At 42.0% G+C, this 17,166-nt stretch overlaps 1 protein-coding gene across 1 annotated transcript in view; it reads right to left on the minus strand.

Annotated features, from left to right (window-relative positions):
- LOC126354637 (echinoderm microtubule-associated protein-like CG42247) overlaps positions 1 to 17,166 on the minus strand; it is a 287,858-nt gene that overhangs the window by 65,706 nt on the left and 204,986 nt on the right. Inside the window, exon 11 of the mRNA XM_050004406.1 lies at positions 2,276 to 2,404. Within this exon, the coding sequence (XP_049860363.1) occupies positions 2,276 to 2,404 (129 nt within the window). The remainder of the gene's footprint in view (positions 1 to 2,275; positions 2,405 to 17,166) is intronic.

Raw genomic sequence — 17,166 nt, forward strand, 5'->3', positions numbered from 1 at the left:
ACTAATGACCATAGATGTTAAGTCCCATAGTGCTGAGAGCCATTTGAAACATTTTTATAAAAGTAGCTTTAATATTAGGCTCTTCTATGGTGTTCAGAATTACATTACTGAACACATTTGCAACGTTTTACCTCAATGTACTGTGAGCGGTGACAGGGAGAGCATTAGGCTACTCTGCACCGATGACACAGCCGAGTACAGATTAACAGGCCGAGCCCGTCAAGATACGGGATAAGATCGTGAAGAAAGAAGAGGGCCTCAATATACTGAGAATACTTTTTATCGTGATTTTGAATTAACTACAAGAAAAATACCGAATCGATTTAACTCAAGTTTGTCCAATATAGCTAACTCTTAAACATTGTCAACACGAAAGTAAAATGAAATTTGCACCTTACTGTACAATCCAATAGTTTCAAAAAAATATCGTGTAATGTGCTGAAAAATCTCGCTCCAGTTATTACCTTATTATGGGGCTGTCCCTACTAATCAAACGTTGAGTATTGATCCGTTGATTTGGTAGCTGCTTCCTTTTATAAGGTCCTGAAATCTGTTCGCACTTGGCAGTAACTAATTGCTTCCTTTCAGGCCGTCATTTACCGTTGAATTACTAAGCAAAGAAGGGAATGCTGAAAAGTGGAAGGGCCATATAGAAGGGCTATATAAGGGAATTATACCTAAAGGCGATATTGTGGCAAGAGAAGAGGTCGTAGATGAAGATGAGGTAGGAGGTATAAAACTGTGAGGAGAATTTTACAGAGCACTGATAGACCTACGTCGGAACAACGCCCCTGGAGCAGACAACAGTCCGTCAGAACTACTGACATTCTTTGGGGAGTCATCCATGGCGAAACTATATCACCTGGTACACAAGAGATGTGATACAGGCGAAATACCTTCAGACGTCAAGAAGAATGTAACAATTCCAGTTCCAAAGAAGCAGGTGCTAACAGGTGTGAATGTTACTACCAGATTAATAAGTTGTGGTTGCAAAATACTGTCACAAACTGTTTACAGAAGAATGGGAAAACTGGCAGGAGCCGACCTCGAGGAAGATCAGTTTGGATTCTGGAGCAATGTAGGAATATGTGAAGCAATACTGATAGAAAGTAGGTTAAGTAAGAGCAAATCTACGTTTATAACTTTTGAAGATATGGAGGAAGCTTTTGAATATGTCGACTGGAATACAGTCATTGGAATTCTAGATGTAGGCGGAGTAAACTACAAGGAGTGAAAGGTTATATATACCTTATACAGAAACCAGATGACAATTACAAGAATCGAGGGATATAAAAGGGAAGAAGTGGCTGAGAAGGTAATGAGACACGATTGTAGCACATTCCTATGTTACTCAATTTGTACACTGAGCAAGTAGTAAATGAAATCAAAGAAAAATTTGGAGAAGGAATTAAAGTTCAGTGAGAAGAAATAAAAACTTTGAGGTTTGTAGAGACAGCAAAGGGCTTGGAAGAGCAGTTGAACTGAATGGAGTGCCTTGAAAGGTGGATGTAGAGTGAACATCAACAAAAGCAAAATAGGGTAATGGAATGTAGTCGAATTAAATGATGCGATTCTGAGGGAATCAGATAAGGAAAACGAGATACTGAAAGTAGTAGATGAGTTTTGATATTTGGTCAGCAAAATAACTTATGATGTCCGAAGTATAGAGGATGCAAAACGTAGGCTGGTAATGGGAAGAAACGCGTTTGTAGAAAAAATAGATTTTTCAACATCGAACGTAGATTTAAGTGTTAGAAAGTGTTTCCTTAAGATATTTGTCCGGAATCTTGCCCTGTATGGAAGTGAGGCTTGGATGATAAACAGTTGAGGTAAGAAGAGAATAGAAACTTCTGAAATGTGACGGCAGGGGAAGAATGCTGAAGTTAGATTGATAGATCATGTAACCAATGAGGAGGCACTGAAGACAACTGGGGAAAAAGAAATTTATGACATAACCTGACTAAAGGAAAGGAACGGTTGATAGGACACATCCTGAACATCAAGCGATCACCAGTTTAGTACTGTAGGAAAGTGTGGGAGAGAGGGGGGTTCAAAATAGTAAAGGGAGATCATGAGATGAATACAGTAAACAGATGTAGGTTGCAGTAGATATTCGGAGATAAAGAGGCCATCACATGGTAGAGCAGTTAGAGCAGTTTGGAGAGTTGCATCAAACGAATCTTCGGACTGAAGTCCACAACAACAAAAAAAACGATGGCCTCAGTGTGAACTCTTGCCTGCTGCGGTGTACGGGAGCGCTTACACTGAGGTTCACCTGGTTAAATCGCCTCTGCAGCGAACCCTCCATGATGTTGTTGCGTGTGGTGCCCACGTAGATGTTGCCGTCGTTGCGTCCTGGTCGTTGGGGGTAGATGCTGCGCACGCCACCCGCGGACTCCGGCAGCTGTCAACAACAACAACAACACATTGTACGCTACAGCAGTACAGATTGCACTCATATTTTACTTAGTGACACTTTTAGAAGAAGTTTGCGATGCTGTCCTTACACAGTAGAAGCTCTCCAGAACATTGTGTCCGTCTGACTTCTGATTGTACTATATATGATTAGAAAATTGAGGAATTCAGTGTGTATTGCATAGATTCCAACCTGAGACGTTTTCTGGAGATAGTGCACGACAGATGAAATTGGCGTGCTTTAGTTCACGGCGTCACGAAGAGTTGAAATTGGCTAAATGACTAGAGAGTGAGATGGTGTTATTGTTTATGGAGCCCGTAGATGTATACTGACTATCTGTTCAAAAGTATCTGGACACCTGTTAGAGAACACTAATATGGGTTGTGTGAACCCTTCGCATTTATGACCGCTTGTACTCTGACGGAGACACAGTCAACGAGATGTGTGAATGTCTGTGGAGGAATGACAGCCCAATCTTCCTCAGGAGCCGAAACCATATAATGTAGTGACACTGGACATTGGGGGCTGGAGTGAAGTCGACCACATAGGTCTTCCACTGGGTTCACAAATGGTTCAAATGGCTCTGAGCACTATGGGACTTAACATCTGAGGTCATCAGTCCTCTAGAACTTAGAACTACTCAAACCTAACTAACCTAAGAACTACTTAAACCTAACTAACCTAAGGACATCACACACATCCATGCCCAAGGCAGGATTCGAACCTGCGACCGCAGCAGTCGCGCGGTTCCGGATTGAAGCTCCTAGAACCGCTCAGCCACCGCGGCCGGCCACTGGGTTCAGGTTGGGACTAGGGGCATAACAGTGCATGTCACAAACCATTGCCTCACATATGCTGTTTTGTGGCAGGGTGCAGTGTCAAGCTGATACGAGGAATCATCGTCTTCGAACTGTTAGTCTGATGATGTTTGGATTGTGGGGTGCTCAACTGCGCGGTCATCAGCGCCCTTACAAATACCCAACTTTTCTCAGTCTAATTGTGCCACTTGCATTAATGATGATGAAATGATGAAGACAACACAAACACCCCGTCATCTCGAGGCAGGTGAAAATCCCTGACCCCGCCGGGAATCGCTCCGGGACCCCGTGCTCGGGAAGCGAGAACGCGACCGCGATACCACGAGCTGCGGAATAACTGTTAGTCTATTTTACACAGTAGAAAACGCTGTAAAATATGTTCATATCCTTCCGCACTTAGGATTTAAGTGCAATAAGGGTACCACAACCTATCAACGAAAAACACTCCCACACCATAATACCATCTCCTCCATAATGCACTGCTGGCACTACACATGAATGCTAGTAACGTTCTTGAGGAATTCGCCAACCCCAACCCTTCCACAGAATTGGCACTAGTTATAACGTGATTCATCGTTCCAAAGGATTCGTTTCTAGTCATCCTCTGTCTAATGGCGTCGCTCTTTATCCCATCTCCAACAGCGTTTAGCTTTGACTACTATAATGTGTTGCCCTGCTCGACCATTCTATTCCATTATTCTTAACTCCCTACGCAAAATTATTGTGCTAGCTGGACCGCTGGTAGCACTCGAGTGATTCCTTACTCTGATCTCATGTGATACTTCCCTATTGTCAGTGTTCGTTAGTACACGAGGCAGGTGTGGTTTTCGTTTAACGGTGGTAATTCTTTCGTGTTTGCACTTCACAATCATATCACCAACAGTCGATCTGGGCAGCTGTGAAAGAGCTGATACAATGAATAGCCAAAGAAACTGGCCCACCTGCCTAATATCGTGTGGGAGCCCCGCGAGCGCACAGAAGAACCGCAACGCGACGCGGCATGGGCTCGAGTAATGTCTGAAGTAGTGCTGGGGGCAGTGACACCATGAACCCTGCAGGGCTGTCCATAAACCCGTACGAATACGAGGGGGGGGGGAGACCTCTTCTCAACAGTACGTTCCAAGGCACTCCAGATTTGCCAGATTTGCTCAATAATGTTGATGTATTGGGAGCTTGGTGTTGAGCGGAGAGGGCTGAAACTCAGAAGAGTCGCTATGTAGCGATTACGGACATGTGGGGTGTCGCATTGTCCTGCTGGAATTATCCAAGTCCGTCGGAATGGACAATGGACACGAATAGATGCAGGTGATCAGATAGGATGCTTACGTACGTGTAACTTGTCAGAGTCGTATCTAGATGCACCATGCTGACATGCAGGTTCCATGGATACATGACGTTGTCTCCCTACCTGCACACGTCCATCCGCTCGATACAATTTGAAACGAGACTCGTCCGTCAAGGGAATATGTTTCCAGTGATCAACAGCCAAAAGTCGGTGCTGACGGGCCTAGCCAAGGCATCAAGCTTTGTGTTGTGCAGTCAACAAGAGTACACGAGTGTTCCTTTCGCTCCGAAAGCCCATATTGATGATGTTTTGTTGAACGATTTGCATGCTGACACTTGTTGACGCCCACTACTGAGATCTGCAGCAATCTGCGGAAAGGTGGCACTTCCGTCCCATTGAGCGAGTCTATTCAGTCGCTGTTGGTCCCGTTCTTGCAGGATCTTTTTCCGGATGCATTGATGTCAGAGATTTGATTTAATACCGGATTCCTGATAATGACGATGCACTCGTGAAATGGTCGTACGGAAAAATCCCCATCAGACACTTGTTGTCTTTTGCCGGCGTTGCCGACCGCAAGGCCGTATTCTGCCTGTATACATATATCTGTATTTGAATACGCATGGCTATACCAGTTTCTTTGGCGCTTCAGTGTGTTTTCCTGATGTTACAACTGGCCGCCCGCCAGCCACTTCTGCTTCCAGCACAACGCTCGCAACTGGCGGGTAGCCTGTCCCACTGTTGAAGCCCCCCCCCCCCCCCCTCTCCTGCTACCTCCAAAACCCCACACCACTACCCACCCGGAGACAGTTGTGCGCTGAGCATCGCGTCACGTGTTCGCTGAGCGATGTGCGACATGCTTCCGCCAGCGGCGTAATTAAGACGCGACTCGATCGCTAGCGAGCAGCATAACTCACGCTTCGGGCAAACGCCGGTCGCTTCACGCGTCCCGCGTTCCGGGTGCGTCAGTCGGACTCGTAGCCGAGTCCAGCACCGGTGACCACACCTGCATTACAATTCACCGCGACATCTCCCCAGCGACCGAGCGAGGTGGCGCAGTGGTTAGCACACTGGACTCGCATTCGGGAGGACGACGGTTCAATCCCGTCTCCGGCCATTCTGATTTAGGTTTTCCGTGATTTCCCTAAATCGCTTCAGGCAAATGCCGGGATGGTTCCTTTGAAAGGGCACGGCCGATTTCCTTCCCAATCCTTCCCTAACCCGAGCTTGCGCTCCGTCTCTAATGACCTCGTTGTCGATGGGACGTTAAACACTAACCACCACCACCACCACACCTCTCCAGCGTCGCCAGGGATGAGGCTCCGCAGCAGCCAAACCGAGCTGCTAGCCATCTTGCTGGGGGCCTTCACCTCCTCTGATGTTGGCCTTCCAGGGACTTGGTGCCACTGGACTGATAGCGGTTCTGTGGAACTTCGACCGTGTTCTTTTGTCTATTAGTGTCCACTATGACCAAACTCATTACAAACTTTGATTGTGTCCTACTAATATTGGATCTTTCACTTGTGTTATCCTGACGAAACTCTAATATATGGCGAGCAATATGTATGAGACAGGCAAAATACCCTCAGACTTCAAGAAGAATATAATAGTTCCAATCCCAAAGAAAGCAGGTGTTGACATATGTGAAAATAACCGAACTATCAGTTTAATAAGTCATAGCTGTAAAATACTAACGCGAATTCTTTACAGACAAATGGGAAAACTGGTAGAAGCTGACCTCGGGGAAGATAAGTTTGGATTCCGTAGAAATATTGGAACACGTGAGGCAATACTAATCTTACGACTTATCTTAGAAGAAAGATTAAGGAAAGGCAAACCTACGTTTCTAGCATTTGTAGACTTAGAGAAAGCTTTTGATAATGTTGATTGGAATACTGTCTTTGAAATTCTAAAGGTGGCAGGGGTAAAATACAGGGAGCGAAATGCTATTTACAATTTGTACAGAAACCAGATGGCAGTTATAAGAGTCGAGGGGCACGAAAGGGAAGCAGTGGTTGGGAAGGGAGTGAGACAGGGTTGAAGCCTCTCCCCGATGTTATTTAATCTGTACATTGAGCAAGCAGTAATGGAAACAAAAGAAAAATTCGGAGTAGGTATTAAAATCCATGGAGAAGAAATAAAAACTTTGAGGTTCGCTGATGACATTGTAATTCTGTCAGAGACAGCAAAGGACTTGGAAGAGCAGTTGAACGGAATGGACAGTGTCTTGAAAGGAGGATATAAGATGAACATCAACAAAAGAAAAACGAGAATAATGAAATGTAGTCGAATTAAGTCGGGTGATACTGAGGGAATTAGATTAGGAAATGAGACAGTTGAAGTAGTAATGGGGTTTTGCTATTTGGGGAGCAAAATAACTGATGATGGTCGAAGTAGAGAGGATATAAAATGTAGACTGGCAATGGCAAGGAAATAGTTTCTGAAGAAGAGAATTTTGTTAATATCGAGTATAGATTTAAGTGTCAGGAAGTCGTTTCTGAAAGAATTTGTATGGAGTGTAGCCATGTATGGAAGTGAAACATGGACGATAAATAGTTTGGACAAGAAGAGAATAGAAGCTTTCGAAATTTGGTGCTACGGAAGAATGCTGAAGATTAGATGGGTAGATCACATAACTAATGAGGAGGTATTGAACAGAATTGGGGAGAAGTTTGTGGCACAACTTGACCAGAAGAAGGGATCGGTTGGTAGGACACGCTCTGAGGCATCAAGGGATCACAAATTTTGCATTGGAGGGCAGCGTGGAAGGCAAAAATCATAGAGGGAGACCAAGAGATGAATACACTAAGCATATTCAGAAGGATGTAGGTTGCAGAAAGTACTGGGAGATGAAGAAGCTTGCACAGGATAGAGCAGCATGGAGAGCTGCATCAAACCAGTCTCAGGACTAAAGACCACAACAACAACAACATGCTGCCAGTCCATAATGTTGACTTGGCTTTTGTGTGTTTTATAAATAAAAGTGTTCTTAAATGCTACCAGGGAGTCATTACTCAATAATCAGTTGTTTGTGCTGTGAAATTCGGCACTATTGTGCAAAGATTCGCATCTGGCTTGATTGAACTCCAGTGTCTACACTGGTACTATATTTGAGGAAATGACAATATTTCCCGTGCAGGACTGGGTGGTTATAACTAAAGTGCAGCTACTTATGGAGGTCCACTGTGGGCAGTGATTATCGTATGCCAAAAAAACGTGGTAGGTATGCTAATGAATTTATGCGATTTACACTGAAAGTTTGGCAACCAAGTGCAAATATGATGCCGTACATTGTATGAACGACAGTGTGATATTCACGCTGTCATTTGGTAAGACATAACGTGAGTGAACTGAAGAAAGAAGGTCGTGCGCTGCTAGTAAAAGTGTTTTATGTGAACAACAGCAATTGCAATTCTGCACTGAGACAGTATCGCCGACTGGAAAGTCCGAGGAGAAGCTCGATGTCATTAAATAGTTTGAAAATGATGATAATGGAACTCGAAAACACAGGTGGACTTGATGTGGCACATGGAAGAGGAAGGTGTCCTGTGCCGGTGGAAGTTAGTGACGGGGTTACTATTGCTTTAACTGACCATGCAGCACGTGCCCTGGCTGATGCTAGCACTAGTGCAGTGTCACGAGGATCGTCCATCCCATAGTCAACAGTACAGCAAGTTTTGCGGTCTATTTTACGCTAGGAACCGGACACGATCCAGACGATGCAACAGCTGAAACCTCTTGATACACAACAACGTTTCAAATGTCATCTTCAGTTTCTGGCAAGTATCAAAGTTGATGACTTGTGGCCGGGAGATATTCCGTGGAGTGACGAGGCATTTTTTACCCTACAGGGCGCAATGACTCCACAGAACTGGCGAATTTGGGGTACTGATAAACCACGTGTTGTCCATTGCACACATCGCACGTGACTGTGTGGTGTGGATTCACAAGTACCTTTATTCTTGGTCCGGTCTTCTTTGAAGAGAATACATGCGGAGGATGTGTCAGGTGTACTGTAGGTCTGCATGTTATCGAGACCCCCAAGTACGGTATGTGATTCCTGCTTTGGAAGAGCGTAACTGTGTGGAAACCACTGTTTTCATGCAATATGGGCCAACATCTCATGTCACTCGCCCAGAGATAGTTTTGCTTAAAGCAACTTTCTACGATCTTATTATCTCTAGAGGCTTTCCAGACACGTAACCTGCAAGATCACCTTATCTAAATACTTGTGACTTTTGGGTCTGGGGATATTTGAAAGAACGAGTTACTAGGGACATGCTCGGTCTCTCCCTGATCTGAAGGCTAGTACAAAGGAAAGTGTTGTTCAGATTCCACCGGAACTGCTGCGAACAACTATTGATGACGGCGTTTTGCGGGTGCAGCAGCTCGTCGACGTCTTTGGTGCGCATATTGAATGAACTCTGTAAGCGGTGGTTGATAATGAAATCAACATTATGTCTTTCTCGCTTGTTCAACCAAGTGAGGTGGCACAGATGTTTGCACACTGGACTCGCATTCGGGAGGACGACGGTTCAATCCCGAGTCCACCCGTACTGATTTAGGTTTTTCGTGATTTCCCTAAATAGCTCCAGGCAAATGCCGGAATGGTTCCTTTGAAAGGGCACGGCCGACTTCCTTCCGCATCCTTCCATAATCCGATGAGACCGATGACTTCGCTGTTTGGTCTCTTCCCCCAGCCAGTCAAAACTCCGCTTGTTCGAACGTTCCTAATCTGTATTTGTAAATTTCTGATCCACTACACATGGAAACATTTCTATACGTCTTTCTTGAATTCGTTGCTACAGATTTGCACCTGGTGATCACAATTCTAATTTTTTTCGGCGTAAATCGGTTCCACATTAACATATTAGAATATCTACATAGCTTCGCTGCCATATTGTAATTATGACGTACACTGGACTTCAGTGAGTAGCTGCATGTTAATTATAACAACCCGGTACATGACAACGAACTGCATTTGTGAAAGCAAACTTGATTCCTAAGAATAAGCGTAAAATTAGAATCCTTAGCTGCAGCCTCGGGCACTAGCCCGCTGAGCCTGCCGTCAAAGGAGAATCAGAGTTTAACGTTCCGTTGACAACGAGCAAATTAGAGACGGAACAGGTTAGATTAAGAAAGGGTGGTGAAGGGGGTAGGCCTTGCCCTATTCAAAAGAACTAATCCTTTATTTGTTATACGAGATTTAGGGAAATCACAGGAAACTTAAACCTGAATGTGATGGCCAGGCGGAGATTTGAACCGTCGCCCTCCCGAACGCGAGTCCAGTGGGATAACCGCTGTTGAGAAGTCACATGCTTCTTATTTTCCAGCGTATAATCATTTGACGCCTTGAAGCTGATTACAGACAAACTGTCTGCATGATCACGAAGTGTTATGTCAATTCCTTGGGTACGGTTCCGAGAAGAAGTGAATATTTGTCGTTTCCCAGTGTAACATGGATCAAGTGCAAACGCTCCTGTACAGGGCGAAAGCCAAAAATGTCTGCTAGACATTTTAGACTGGAGAGTTTATGTTACTCATTGCGGTTTTCGACAAATCGTGTACTGAAGACTCATAGGAAAGGATAAGGTTTGATGTGCCGCTGCCGACAAGATGATAAAGTACAGAATATAGGGTTAAACTCAATCCATCGAAACCGCAACCGATCCTGTTTCGTCATTCTACAATCGTTAGCCCAAAACTTCGATTCTCAGGTTTGTAGATATTAGCAAAATCTTTGATAATGTCGACGTTGATATTTTACTTGCCATATTAGTAGCCTAAATTTCTCTTCAAATGTAGCACAATGGTTTCCATTTGTACCTGACTTCTTGCGAAGTCCAGTACCACAAAGCTGCAATAAGGACAAATGCACTTGTGTGCAAAACGTAAAGACTAAATTAACTTTCGCATGATGTGTCACTACGAGCGACCAAAGCTCGATCAGACTTGAGCCACACATAGAAAAAATTTCTAGTGTATAGTAAAGAAGAAATACGCAAAGATATATGCAAAGAGACGAACATGACTGACACTTTTATTCGAAGACACGCACCTGTGCTGTCGATGCGGTCGTGCATTGTCATCTGTAGCAGATGAAGTCAGGGCCGAATGTATCCCTGAAAATACGCACATGGGGAAGGAGAGCAGTGTCATAATAACGGTGACCGGTGAGTGATGTGTACCCCTCACAAGACAGAAACCTGCAACCGTGCAAAACATCCCGTTTATGGTCGGGCTTTAGGCATCGTCTACCGCGGCAGCTACACGTGCCTGCAAGCCAAACAACAAAAAGTACTCGTCCTACATTTTGGTAAATGTTCCGAACAACAACATCTACAGAAAAAAAAGCAGCAAAGCAGCACGCTGATTTCTTATTCCTGGAGTTTCTGGGCGCCGACACGAGAGGCGCCATTTGCATTACCAGTAGAGTGTACTTCCACGACAACAGCGTGCGATCGCTGGCACTATTTTCCTACGACATTTCACATGCTCACCAAAATCTCGCACCGTATCCGTGTGCGTGTATTTGGACCGGCGCTCAGCCGTGGGTAGGCAGTTTGGTCTCAGCTATCAAGCCAGTTATTTCTTCGAGCTCTCTGATCCAGGTGCTAGTAGTATATGTATATAGTTTCTGGACCGGAGAGAATATTTTTTAAATAATGTACAGATTTAAAAACAAGATTTTAATTTTGCTGTATCCCATATTCAAAAATTTATCTATACCCACAAATGAAATTTTCATTTAATTAAGGAATAAATTTATTCATTTAAAATTAAATAACCAACAAACTACATTTATTGAGTTAAAAAGTAAAAAAGTACAAAAAAATTATTCAAATTGAATAACATGAACTGGTTTATCTTTATTTTGCTTTTTAACTCGATATACCGGGGGATCAAAAAATCCGTATAAACTTGAAAACTTAATAAACCACGGAATAATGTAGTGAGACAGGTAAAAATTGACACACGTGCTTGGAATGACATGAGGTTTTATTAGAACAAAAAATAGTTCCCAAAATGTCCGAGAGATGGCGCTGGACAGCAAACCGTCAGTGACTGCGCATGATAATCGTGTATAAAAGGAGCTGTAATGAGAGAGAGAATAAGATACGCCAGCAGTCGCAGCATGTTGACGTTACCTGAAAAGGCGCTTTTAGTGAAGCTGTATTATCAGAATTGGGAATGTGCTAGTTCAGCATTACGATCTTATCACCATAGGAAGGGGATATGAACGTTGGCAAATGCGGCTGTGGCGGAAATGATTTCGAAGTTCGAAGCCACGGGTTGTTTAGACGATAAACCCCGTAGTGGCCGACCGAGCACAAGACGCAATGCTGCTGAGACAGTTCAGGAAGAAATGGAGACTGTAGCGGGTTCGTCTATGCACGGGGAAGTCAGCGCTCGTGCAGTCGCACGTCGCACCGGCATTCCATACACTATTGGTTGGTTGGCACTTAAGCGTACCCTCCGATGCTATCCGTACAAAATCCATCGGCATTATGATCTGCTACCTGGCGATTTAGTGAAGCGGAGGGCATTTGCAGTGAGGGCGTTTCAAAAGATGGTGGAAGATGACGAGTGGTTAAGTAACGTGTTGTGGACTGACGAAGCTCATTTCACGATCCGAGGGTCTGTCAACGCCCACGACTGCAGAATTTGGGCTACCGAAAATCCTAGAACTGTCGTGGAAACTCCATTGCACGACGAGAAAGTCACAGTATGGGTTGGATTTACCACATCTACCGTTATCGGGCCATTTTTCTTCGAGGAAATGCGTGATTCTGGTTTTGTAACTGCTACCGTGACGGGTGAGAGGTACGCCGATATGTTAATGAATCGCATCATCCTCAGCCTGGCTGATAAACACCTGCTGGAATGTACGATGTTTATGCAGGATGGCGCTCCACCCCATATTGTTAGACGCGCGAAAGATCTCTTGCACGCGTCGTTTGGTGATGATCGTGTGCTCAGCCGCCACTTTCGTCAACCTTGGCCTCCCACGTCCCCAGACCTCAGTCCGTGCGATTATTGGTTTTGGTGTTACCTGAAGTCGCAAGTGCATCGTGATCGACCGACATCTCTAGGGATGCTGAAAGACAACATCCGACGCCAATGCCTCACCATAACTCCGGACATGCTATACAGTGCTGTTCACAACATTATTCCTCGACTACAGCTATTTTTGAGGAGTGGTAGTGGACATATTGAGCATTTCCTGTAAAGAACATAATCTTTGCTTTGTATTACTTTGATATGCTAATTATTGTTATTCTGATGAGATGAAGGATATTTTTTGAACTTTGAATTTTTTTGGTTCTAATAAAACCCTATGTAATTCCAAGCACGTGTGTCAATTTGTACGTCTCTATCTGCATTATTCCGTGATTTATTCAGTTTTCAAATTTATACTGACTTTTTGATCACCTGGTATAACATTCAATCCATTAATTTTCACTAATTTATCTTCGTTTTCTGAAAAGATATTAGTACAATTATCTGGAAGAGTAATTTTATATGTATTACCTAAAAGTAATGAAACTTTATTACCATATTTAGTTACTAAAATTTCAGCTTTTGAAATATTGTAAGATTTACTTTGTTTGGTTCTGTTAATTTAGTGAACACTTCTGCACAACTACTATTATAACTGTTAAGATCACTTACTACATTTTCAATGCGACTATTTATGTTCATTATGTTTTGCTTTTAGTTATATAGAAAAAAATTATATAGAAAAACTTAAGATTTTCATATTTTTGAAATTCAGAATTTTAAAAACTTGAAAAACACTAAATTTTGGAATTTAATGCTTTTATAACTTTTTTCTAATTTCTTATTCATTTATGCAATTAAAAATTTTCAGTACATATTCTACATTGTAAATCATAGTTGAATTCTTTTTACCATACATAATCATATATGCAATGGTATCATTTGGTATATTTTCATTAAAAATGCACATAATTTTTTGTTTTTCTTTGTACTTAAGACCTTCATTCTTCAAGACATATTTATTAGATAGATAGGATAATTTTGAATAAAACTGAATGGACTCACATTTAAATCGTTATTTAATTGAGTTATTCCTTTAAAAACCCTAAATGAATCATAAGCTTAAACCTTTAAAAGGTTATTTCGTGGATAAAGGCTCCATAATTCTTGAGGAAAAATTTCATTTCTTCCACTTTTTACATAGACTCATTTAACTGGATATTTTTCGATTAGTTGGGAAAACAATGAAAATAATGGAAGGCATACCAAAATCAGAAGAGTTATAATAATTCGTAATATCTAGTTCAAAATTTCTTTTTCCATGTATTCCAGCAAATATAATTGTTTATAGTTGAAGGTTTCTCAGGTCTCCAGCTAGGTGGTACCATTGACATATCGGGAAGTGTCGAGAATTTATTCACGGAGAGCGGGGGATTTATAAGCGCGGTCACCCCCCTCCACTAGACCTCGGGAGGCTCAGGTGGTATGGCAGTGTGCACGTGGTGGTTAGAGTAGCAGTCGCTCCTGGCAGCCTTGTTTGGTTCTTGCTGTTAGCATTCTATCTGCGTCCGTGGCGGAGGATGTTGATAGGCGTGCTCCTGATGGTTTGCTGCTATCGCAGAGTTCCATGCTGTGCTGAGTTGGAATCCCTTGTCCCTGTTGATCAGCTTGTCATGAATCCTTATTTCTAGTGATTCTTTGATAATACTTTCCCATAAGCCAAATGCTTGGCAGAGCACCTTCGTGTTTTCGAATTTGAAAGTGTGTTCTTCATTTACGCTGTCTTCTGCTATGGCTGATTTTTCTGTGTGACCTAGTCGGACACATGTGGTATGTTCTTCACAGCGTTTAGATAAACAGCGTTATGTTTCTGCAATGTATTGTTTACCACAGTCGCTAGGTATGCTGTATATTCCTGATGTGTTAAGCATCAGCGAGTCTTTGGCAGAACCTAGGAGTTCCCTCGCCTTTGGTAGTGGGCAGAGAATGGTTTTGCCCAGAAGTCCTGCAGTTTTGGCCGAGAGCAGAACCATGTACGGAAGGAACGTGTGTCGTTTGTCTTCTTCTTCTTCTTCTGGTGTTGTTGCTGCTTCCTTCTTCCCTTTAAACACGCTCTTGATCTGCATTCACTGTAGCCATTTTGGTGGAAGATTTTCCTCAGGTGTTGCAGCTGAGATGGTAGGCTGTCTTTGTCACAGATGGCGTGTGCCCTGTGTACCAGAGTGGTCAGCACTGTTTGTCTTTGTGCTGCATGGTGGCAGCTTGTAACATGAGGTTATAGGTCTGTGTGTGTCTTCTTCCTATGTTCTGCATGGCCTAGTGAACCATCTGCCTTCCTCTTAATTAGTATGTCAAGGAAGGGGAGGCATTTATTTTCCTCCATTTCCATCATAAATTTGATTTTTGGGTGGATGCTGTTGAGGTGCTCCAGAAACTCACCTAGCGCCGGTTTGACATGTCCCCACACGACAAAAACGTCGTCAACGTAGTGGAAGAAGTGGTTTGGTTTCTGTCTGGCAGTTTGAAGGGCCATCTCCTCAAAATGTTCCATATAGAGGTTTGCAATCGCATGAGCCAGTGGGGAGCCCATGGCCATAACATCGGTCTGCTTGAAGAATTCCCTGTTGCACTGAAAGTAGGTGGTTGTTAGTATGTGTGCGAAAAAGCTGACTGTTTGTGGTCCAAAGTGCTGAGCTAAAAGAGAAAAAGAGTCTTGAAGGGGAACTTTCGTGAAAAGCGACCTCATGTCGAAGGTCACAAGTAGGTCCTCCCTTTGTCGGTGCATGTCCCAGAGTATTTTTACGAATTCGGCTGAGTTTCTCACATGGTGGCTGTAGTGTCCTAAAAGAGTTTTGAGGAGGGTCGCTAGGTATTTATCTAGTCTGTAACTATGAGAGTTGATGGAGTCCACAATCGATATCATAGGTACCCCTTCCTTATGGTTTTTCGGGTGTCCGTAGAAGCATGGTATCGCTGCCTCTCTGCGGTACAGCCGCTTTTTCATTGGCTCAGATAAGTCAGATTTCTTCAACAGATCTATCGTCTTTCTACTCATTGGGTTTGGATCCTTCTTCAGCCTCTTGTAGGCCTCGTCTTGTAGCAGCAGGTTCATTTTCTGCTGGTACTCGGCAGCGATTAATAGCACTGTAGCGTTCCCTTAGTCTGCTGGTAGGATCGATAAATCTCCTTCCCAAATCATTTCTTTAAATTAGTAAAAATCCGCCAAATAATTCTAATGGATGAAGTACTTCACTCTGTTTGTTTTTAATTTTGCTGTTGTTAAGTAAATGTTTTTTCCATAGTTAAGACTTTTGACACAGATGAAGTTAATTGAATAAGATTTGATGAAGAAATAAATGGATGTTCTATTCTAGACAAAATATTGTTTCCTTTTTTAATTGTACTAACATAAGATAATACATAATTATCAGTTAGCCCAATACTTGATTTACCATTATATAGTCAAAAGACTATTCCATCTGCGTGAATAACAGAAAATGTTGTATAAAGTTGTGAATAATTAGGATGAATTAATATTAATTTCTGTTTCCTTGTTTGGACTATTTAAACTATTTTTTGTTTTCTCATTGACAGAAAATGAGTAAAATGTAAACTCTTGATTTTGTTCATGATTTATTAATGGAAACATTTGTTAATTCATATATAAAATGAAAGTTACACCTGCACCATTGAAGTCAATCAAATTATCATTTTCTCCAGTTATAGTAATTATTAAATTCTGAATAGTATTAGAAATTGGAATATTTATAGGATAATTTGGTTCATAACTTATTGGTCTTCCAAATTCAGCATTTGGTTTAAATAAAGAAATAATATTGATTTCGCTATGAAAATGATCATTATGTTTAACAAACATTTCATCAGCTAAGTTAAAAGTAACATATATTATGTAAAATCGAATATCTTTACGAATATCATCAGCAATTTTTTATTAGCTTCAATATTTTGATTATTAAATCCTAAAATTTGACTATAACAATCTTGTAACTCTTCAGGCTTTCCCGGCGATCTAATGACATCTTGGGGTGTTGGGTGTTCTGCCAGAACACCCGACAACCCAAGATGTTATAACAATCTTCTTTATCTATAAATAATTTAGTACCACTTTCAATAACAACTCTATTTAAAATTTTATTTTCATTAATGAGTACATTAGTTGTTTTTTGAGTGAATAAATTTTTCTAAATTTTTTTAAACTATGTTGCCCAACAGGACTTTCTATCTTTTCTCGGTTAGTATATGATTTATTATTGTTTGATATAATATTTGGAGTTAAAGAGGTTCTATAAAATCCAACTAGTGAAACGTTTTTGTAAGTTTCTGTTGTGTACTCAGTTAATCTTTTTTTGAGAACAGATGAATTAGCACTCAACTGAAGTAATCTACTAATTTATATTAATAAAATTTATATAGATAAATGAAACATTGGGAACCAAAGATAAGAATTCCAAATTAAAACTGAACATGGCACACTTTTACCAAATCCTATTCCATGTTCAATAATACGGCAAAGCAGTTGTAGGTAAACAACACTGATGACTGACAACTATATTCTAGCAGCTGAGGGCTAAACTGAAATGAAATTAAACATTAGTACATTTATTCTAAAAGCTTAGGTCAACCAAAAT

The sequence above is a fragment of the Schistocerca gregaria genome, chromosome 3 (genome assembly GCF_023897955.1).
Source record: "Schistocerca gregaria isolate iqSchGreg1 chromosome 3, iqSchGreg1.2, whole genome shotgun sequence".
NCBI classification, from domain to species: Eukaryota; Metazoa; Arthropoda; class Insecta; order Orthoptera; family Acrididae; genus Schistocerca; species Schistocerca gregaria.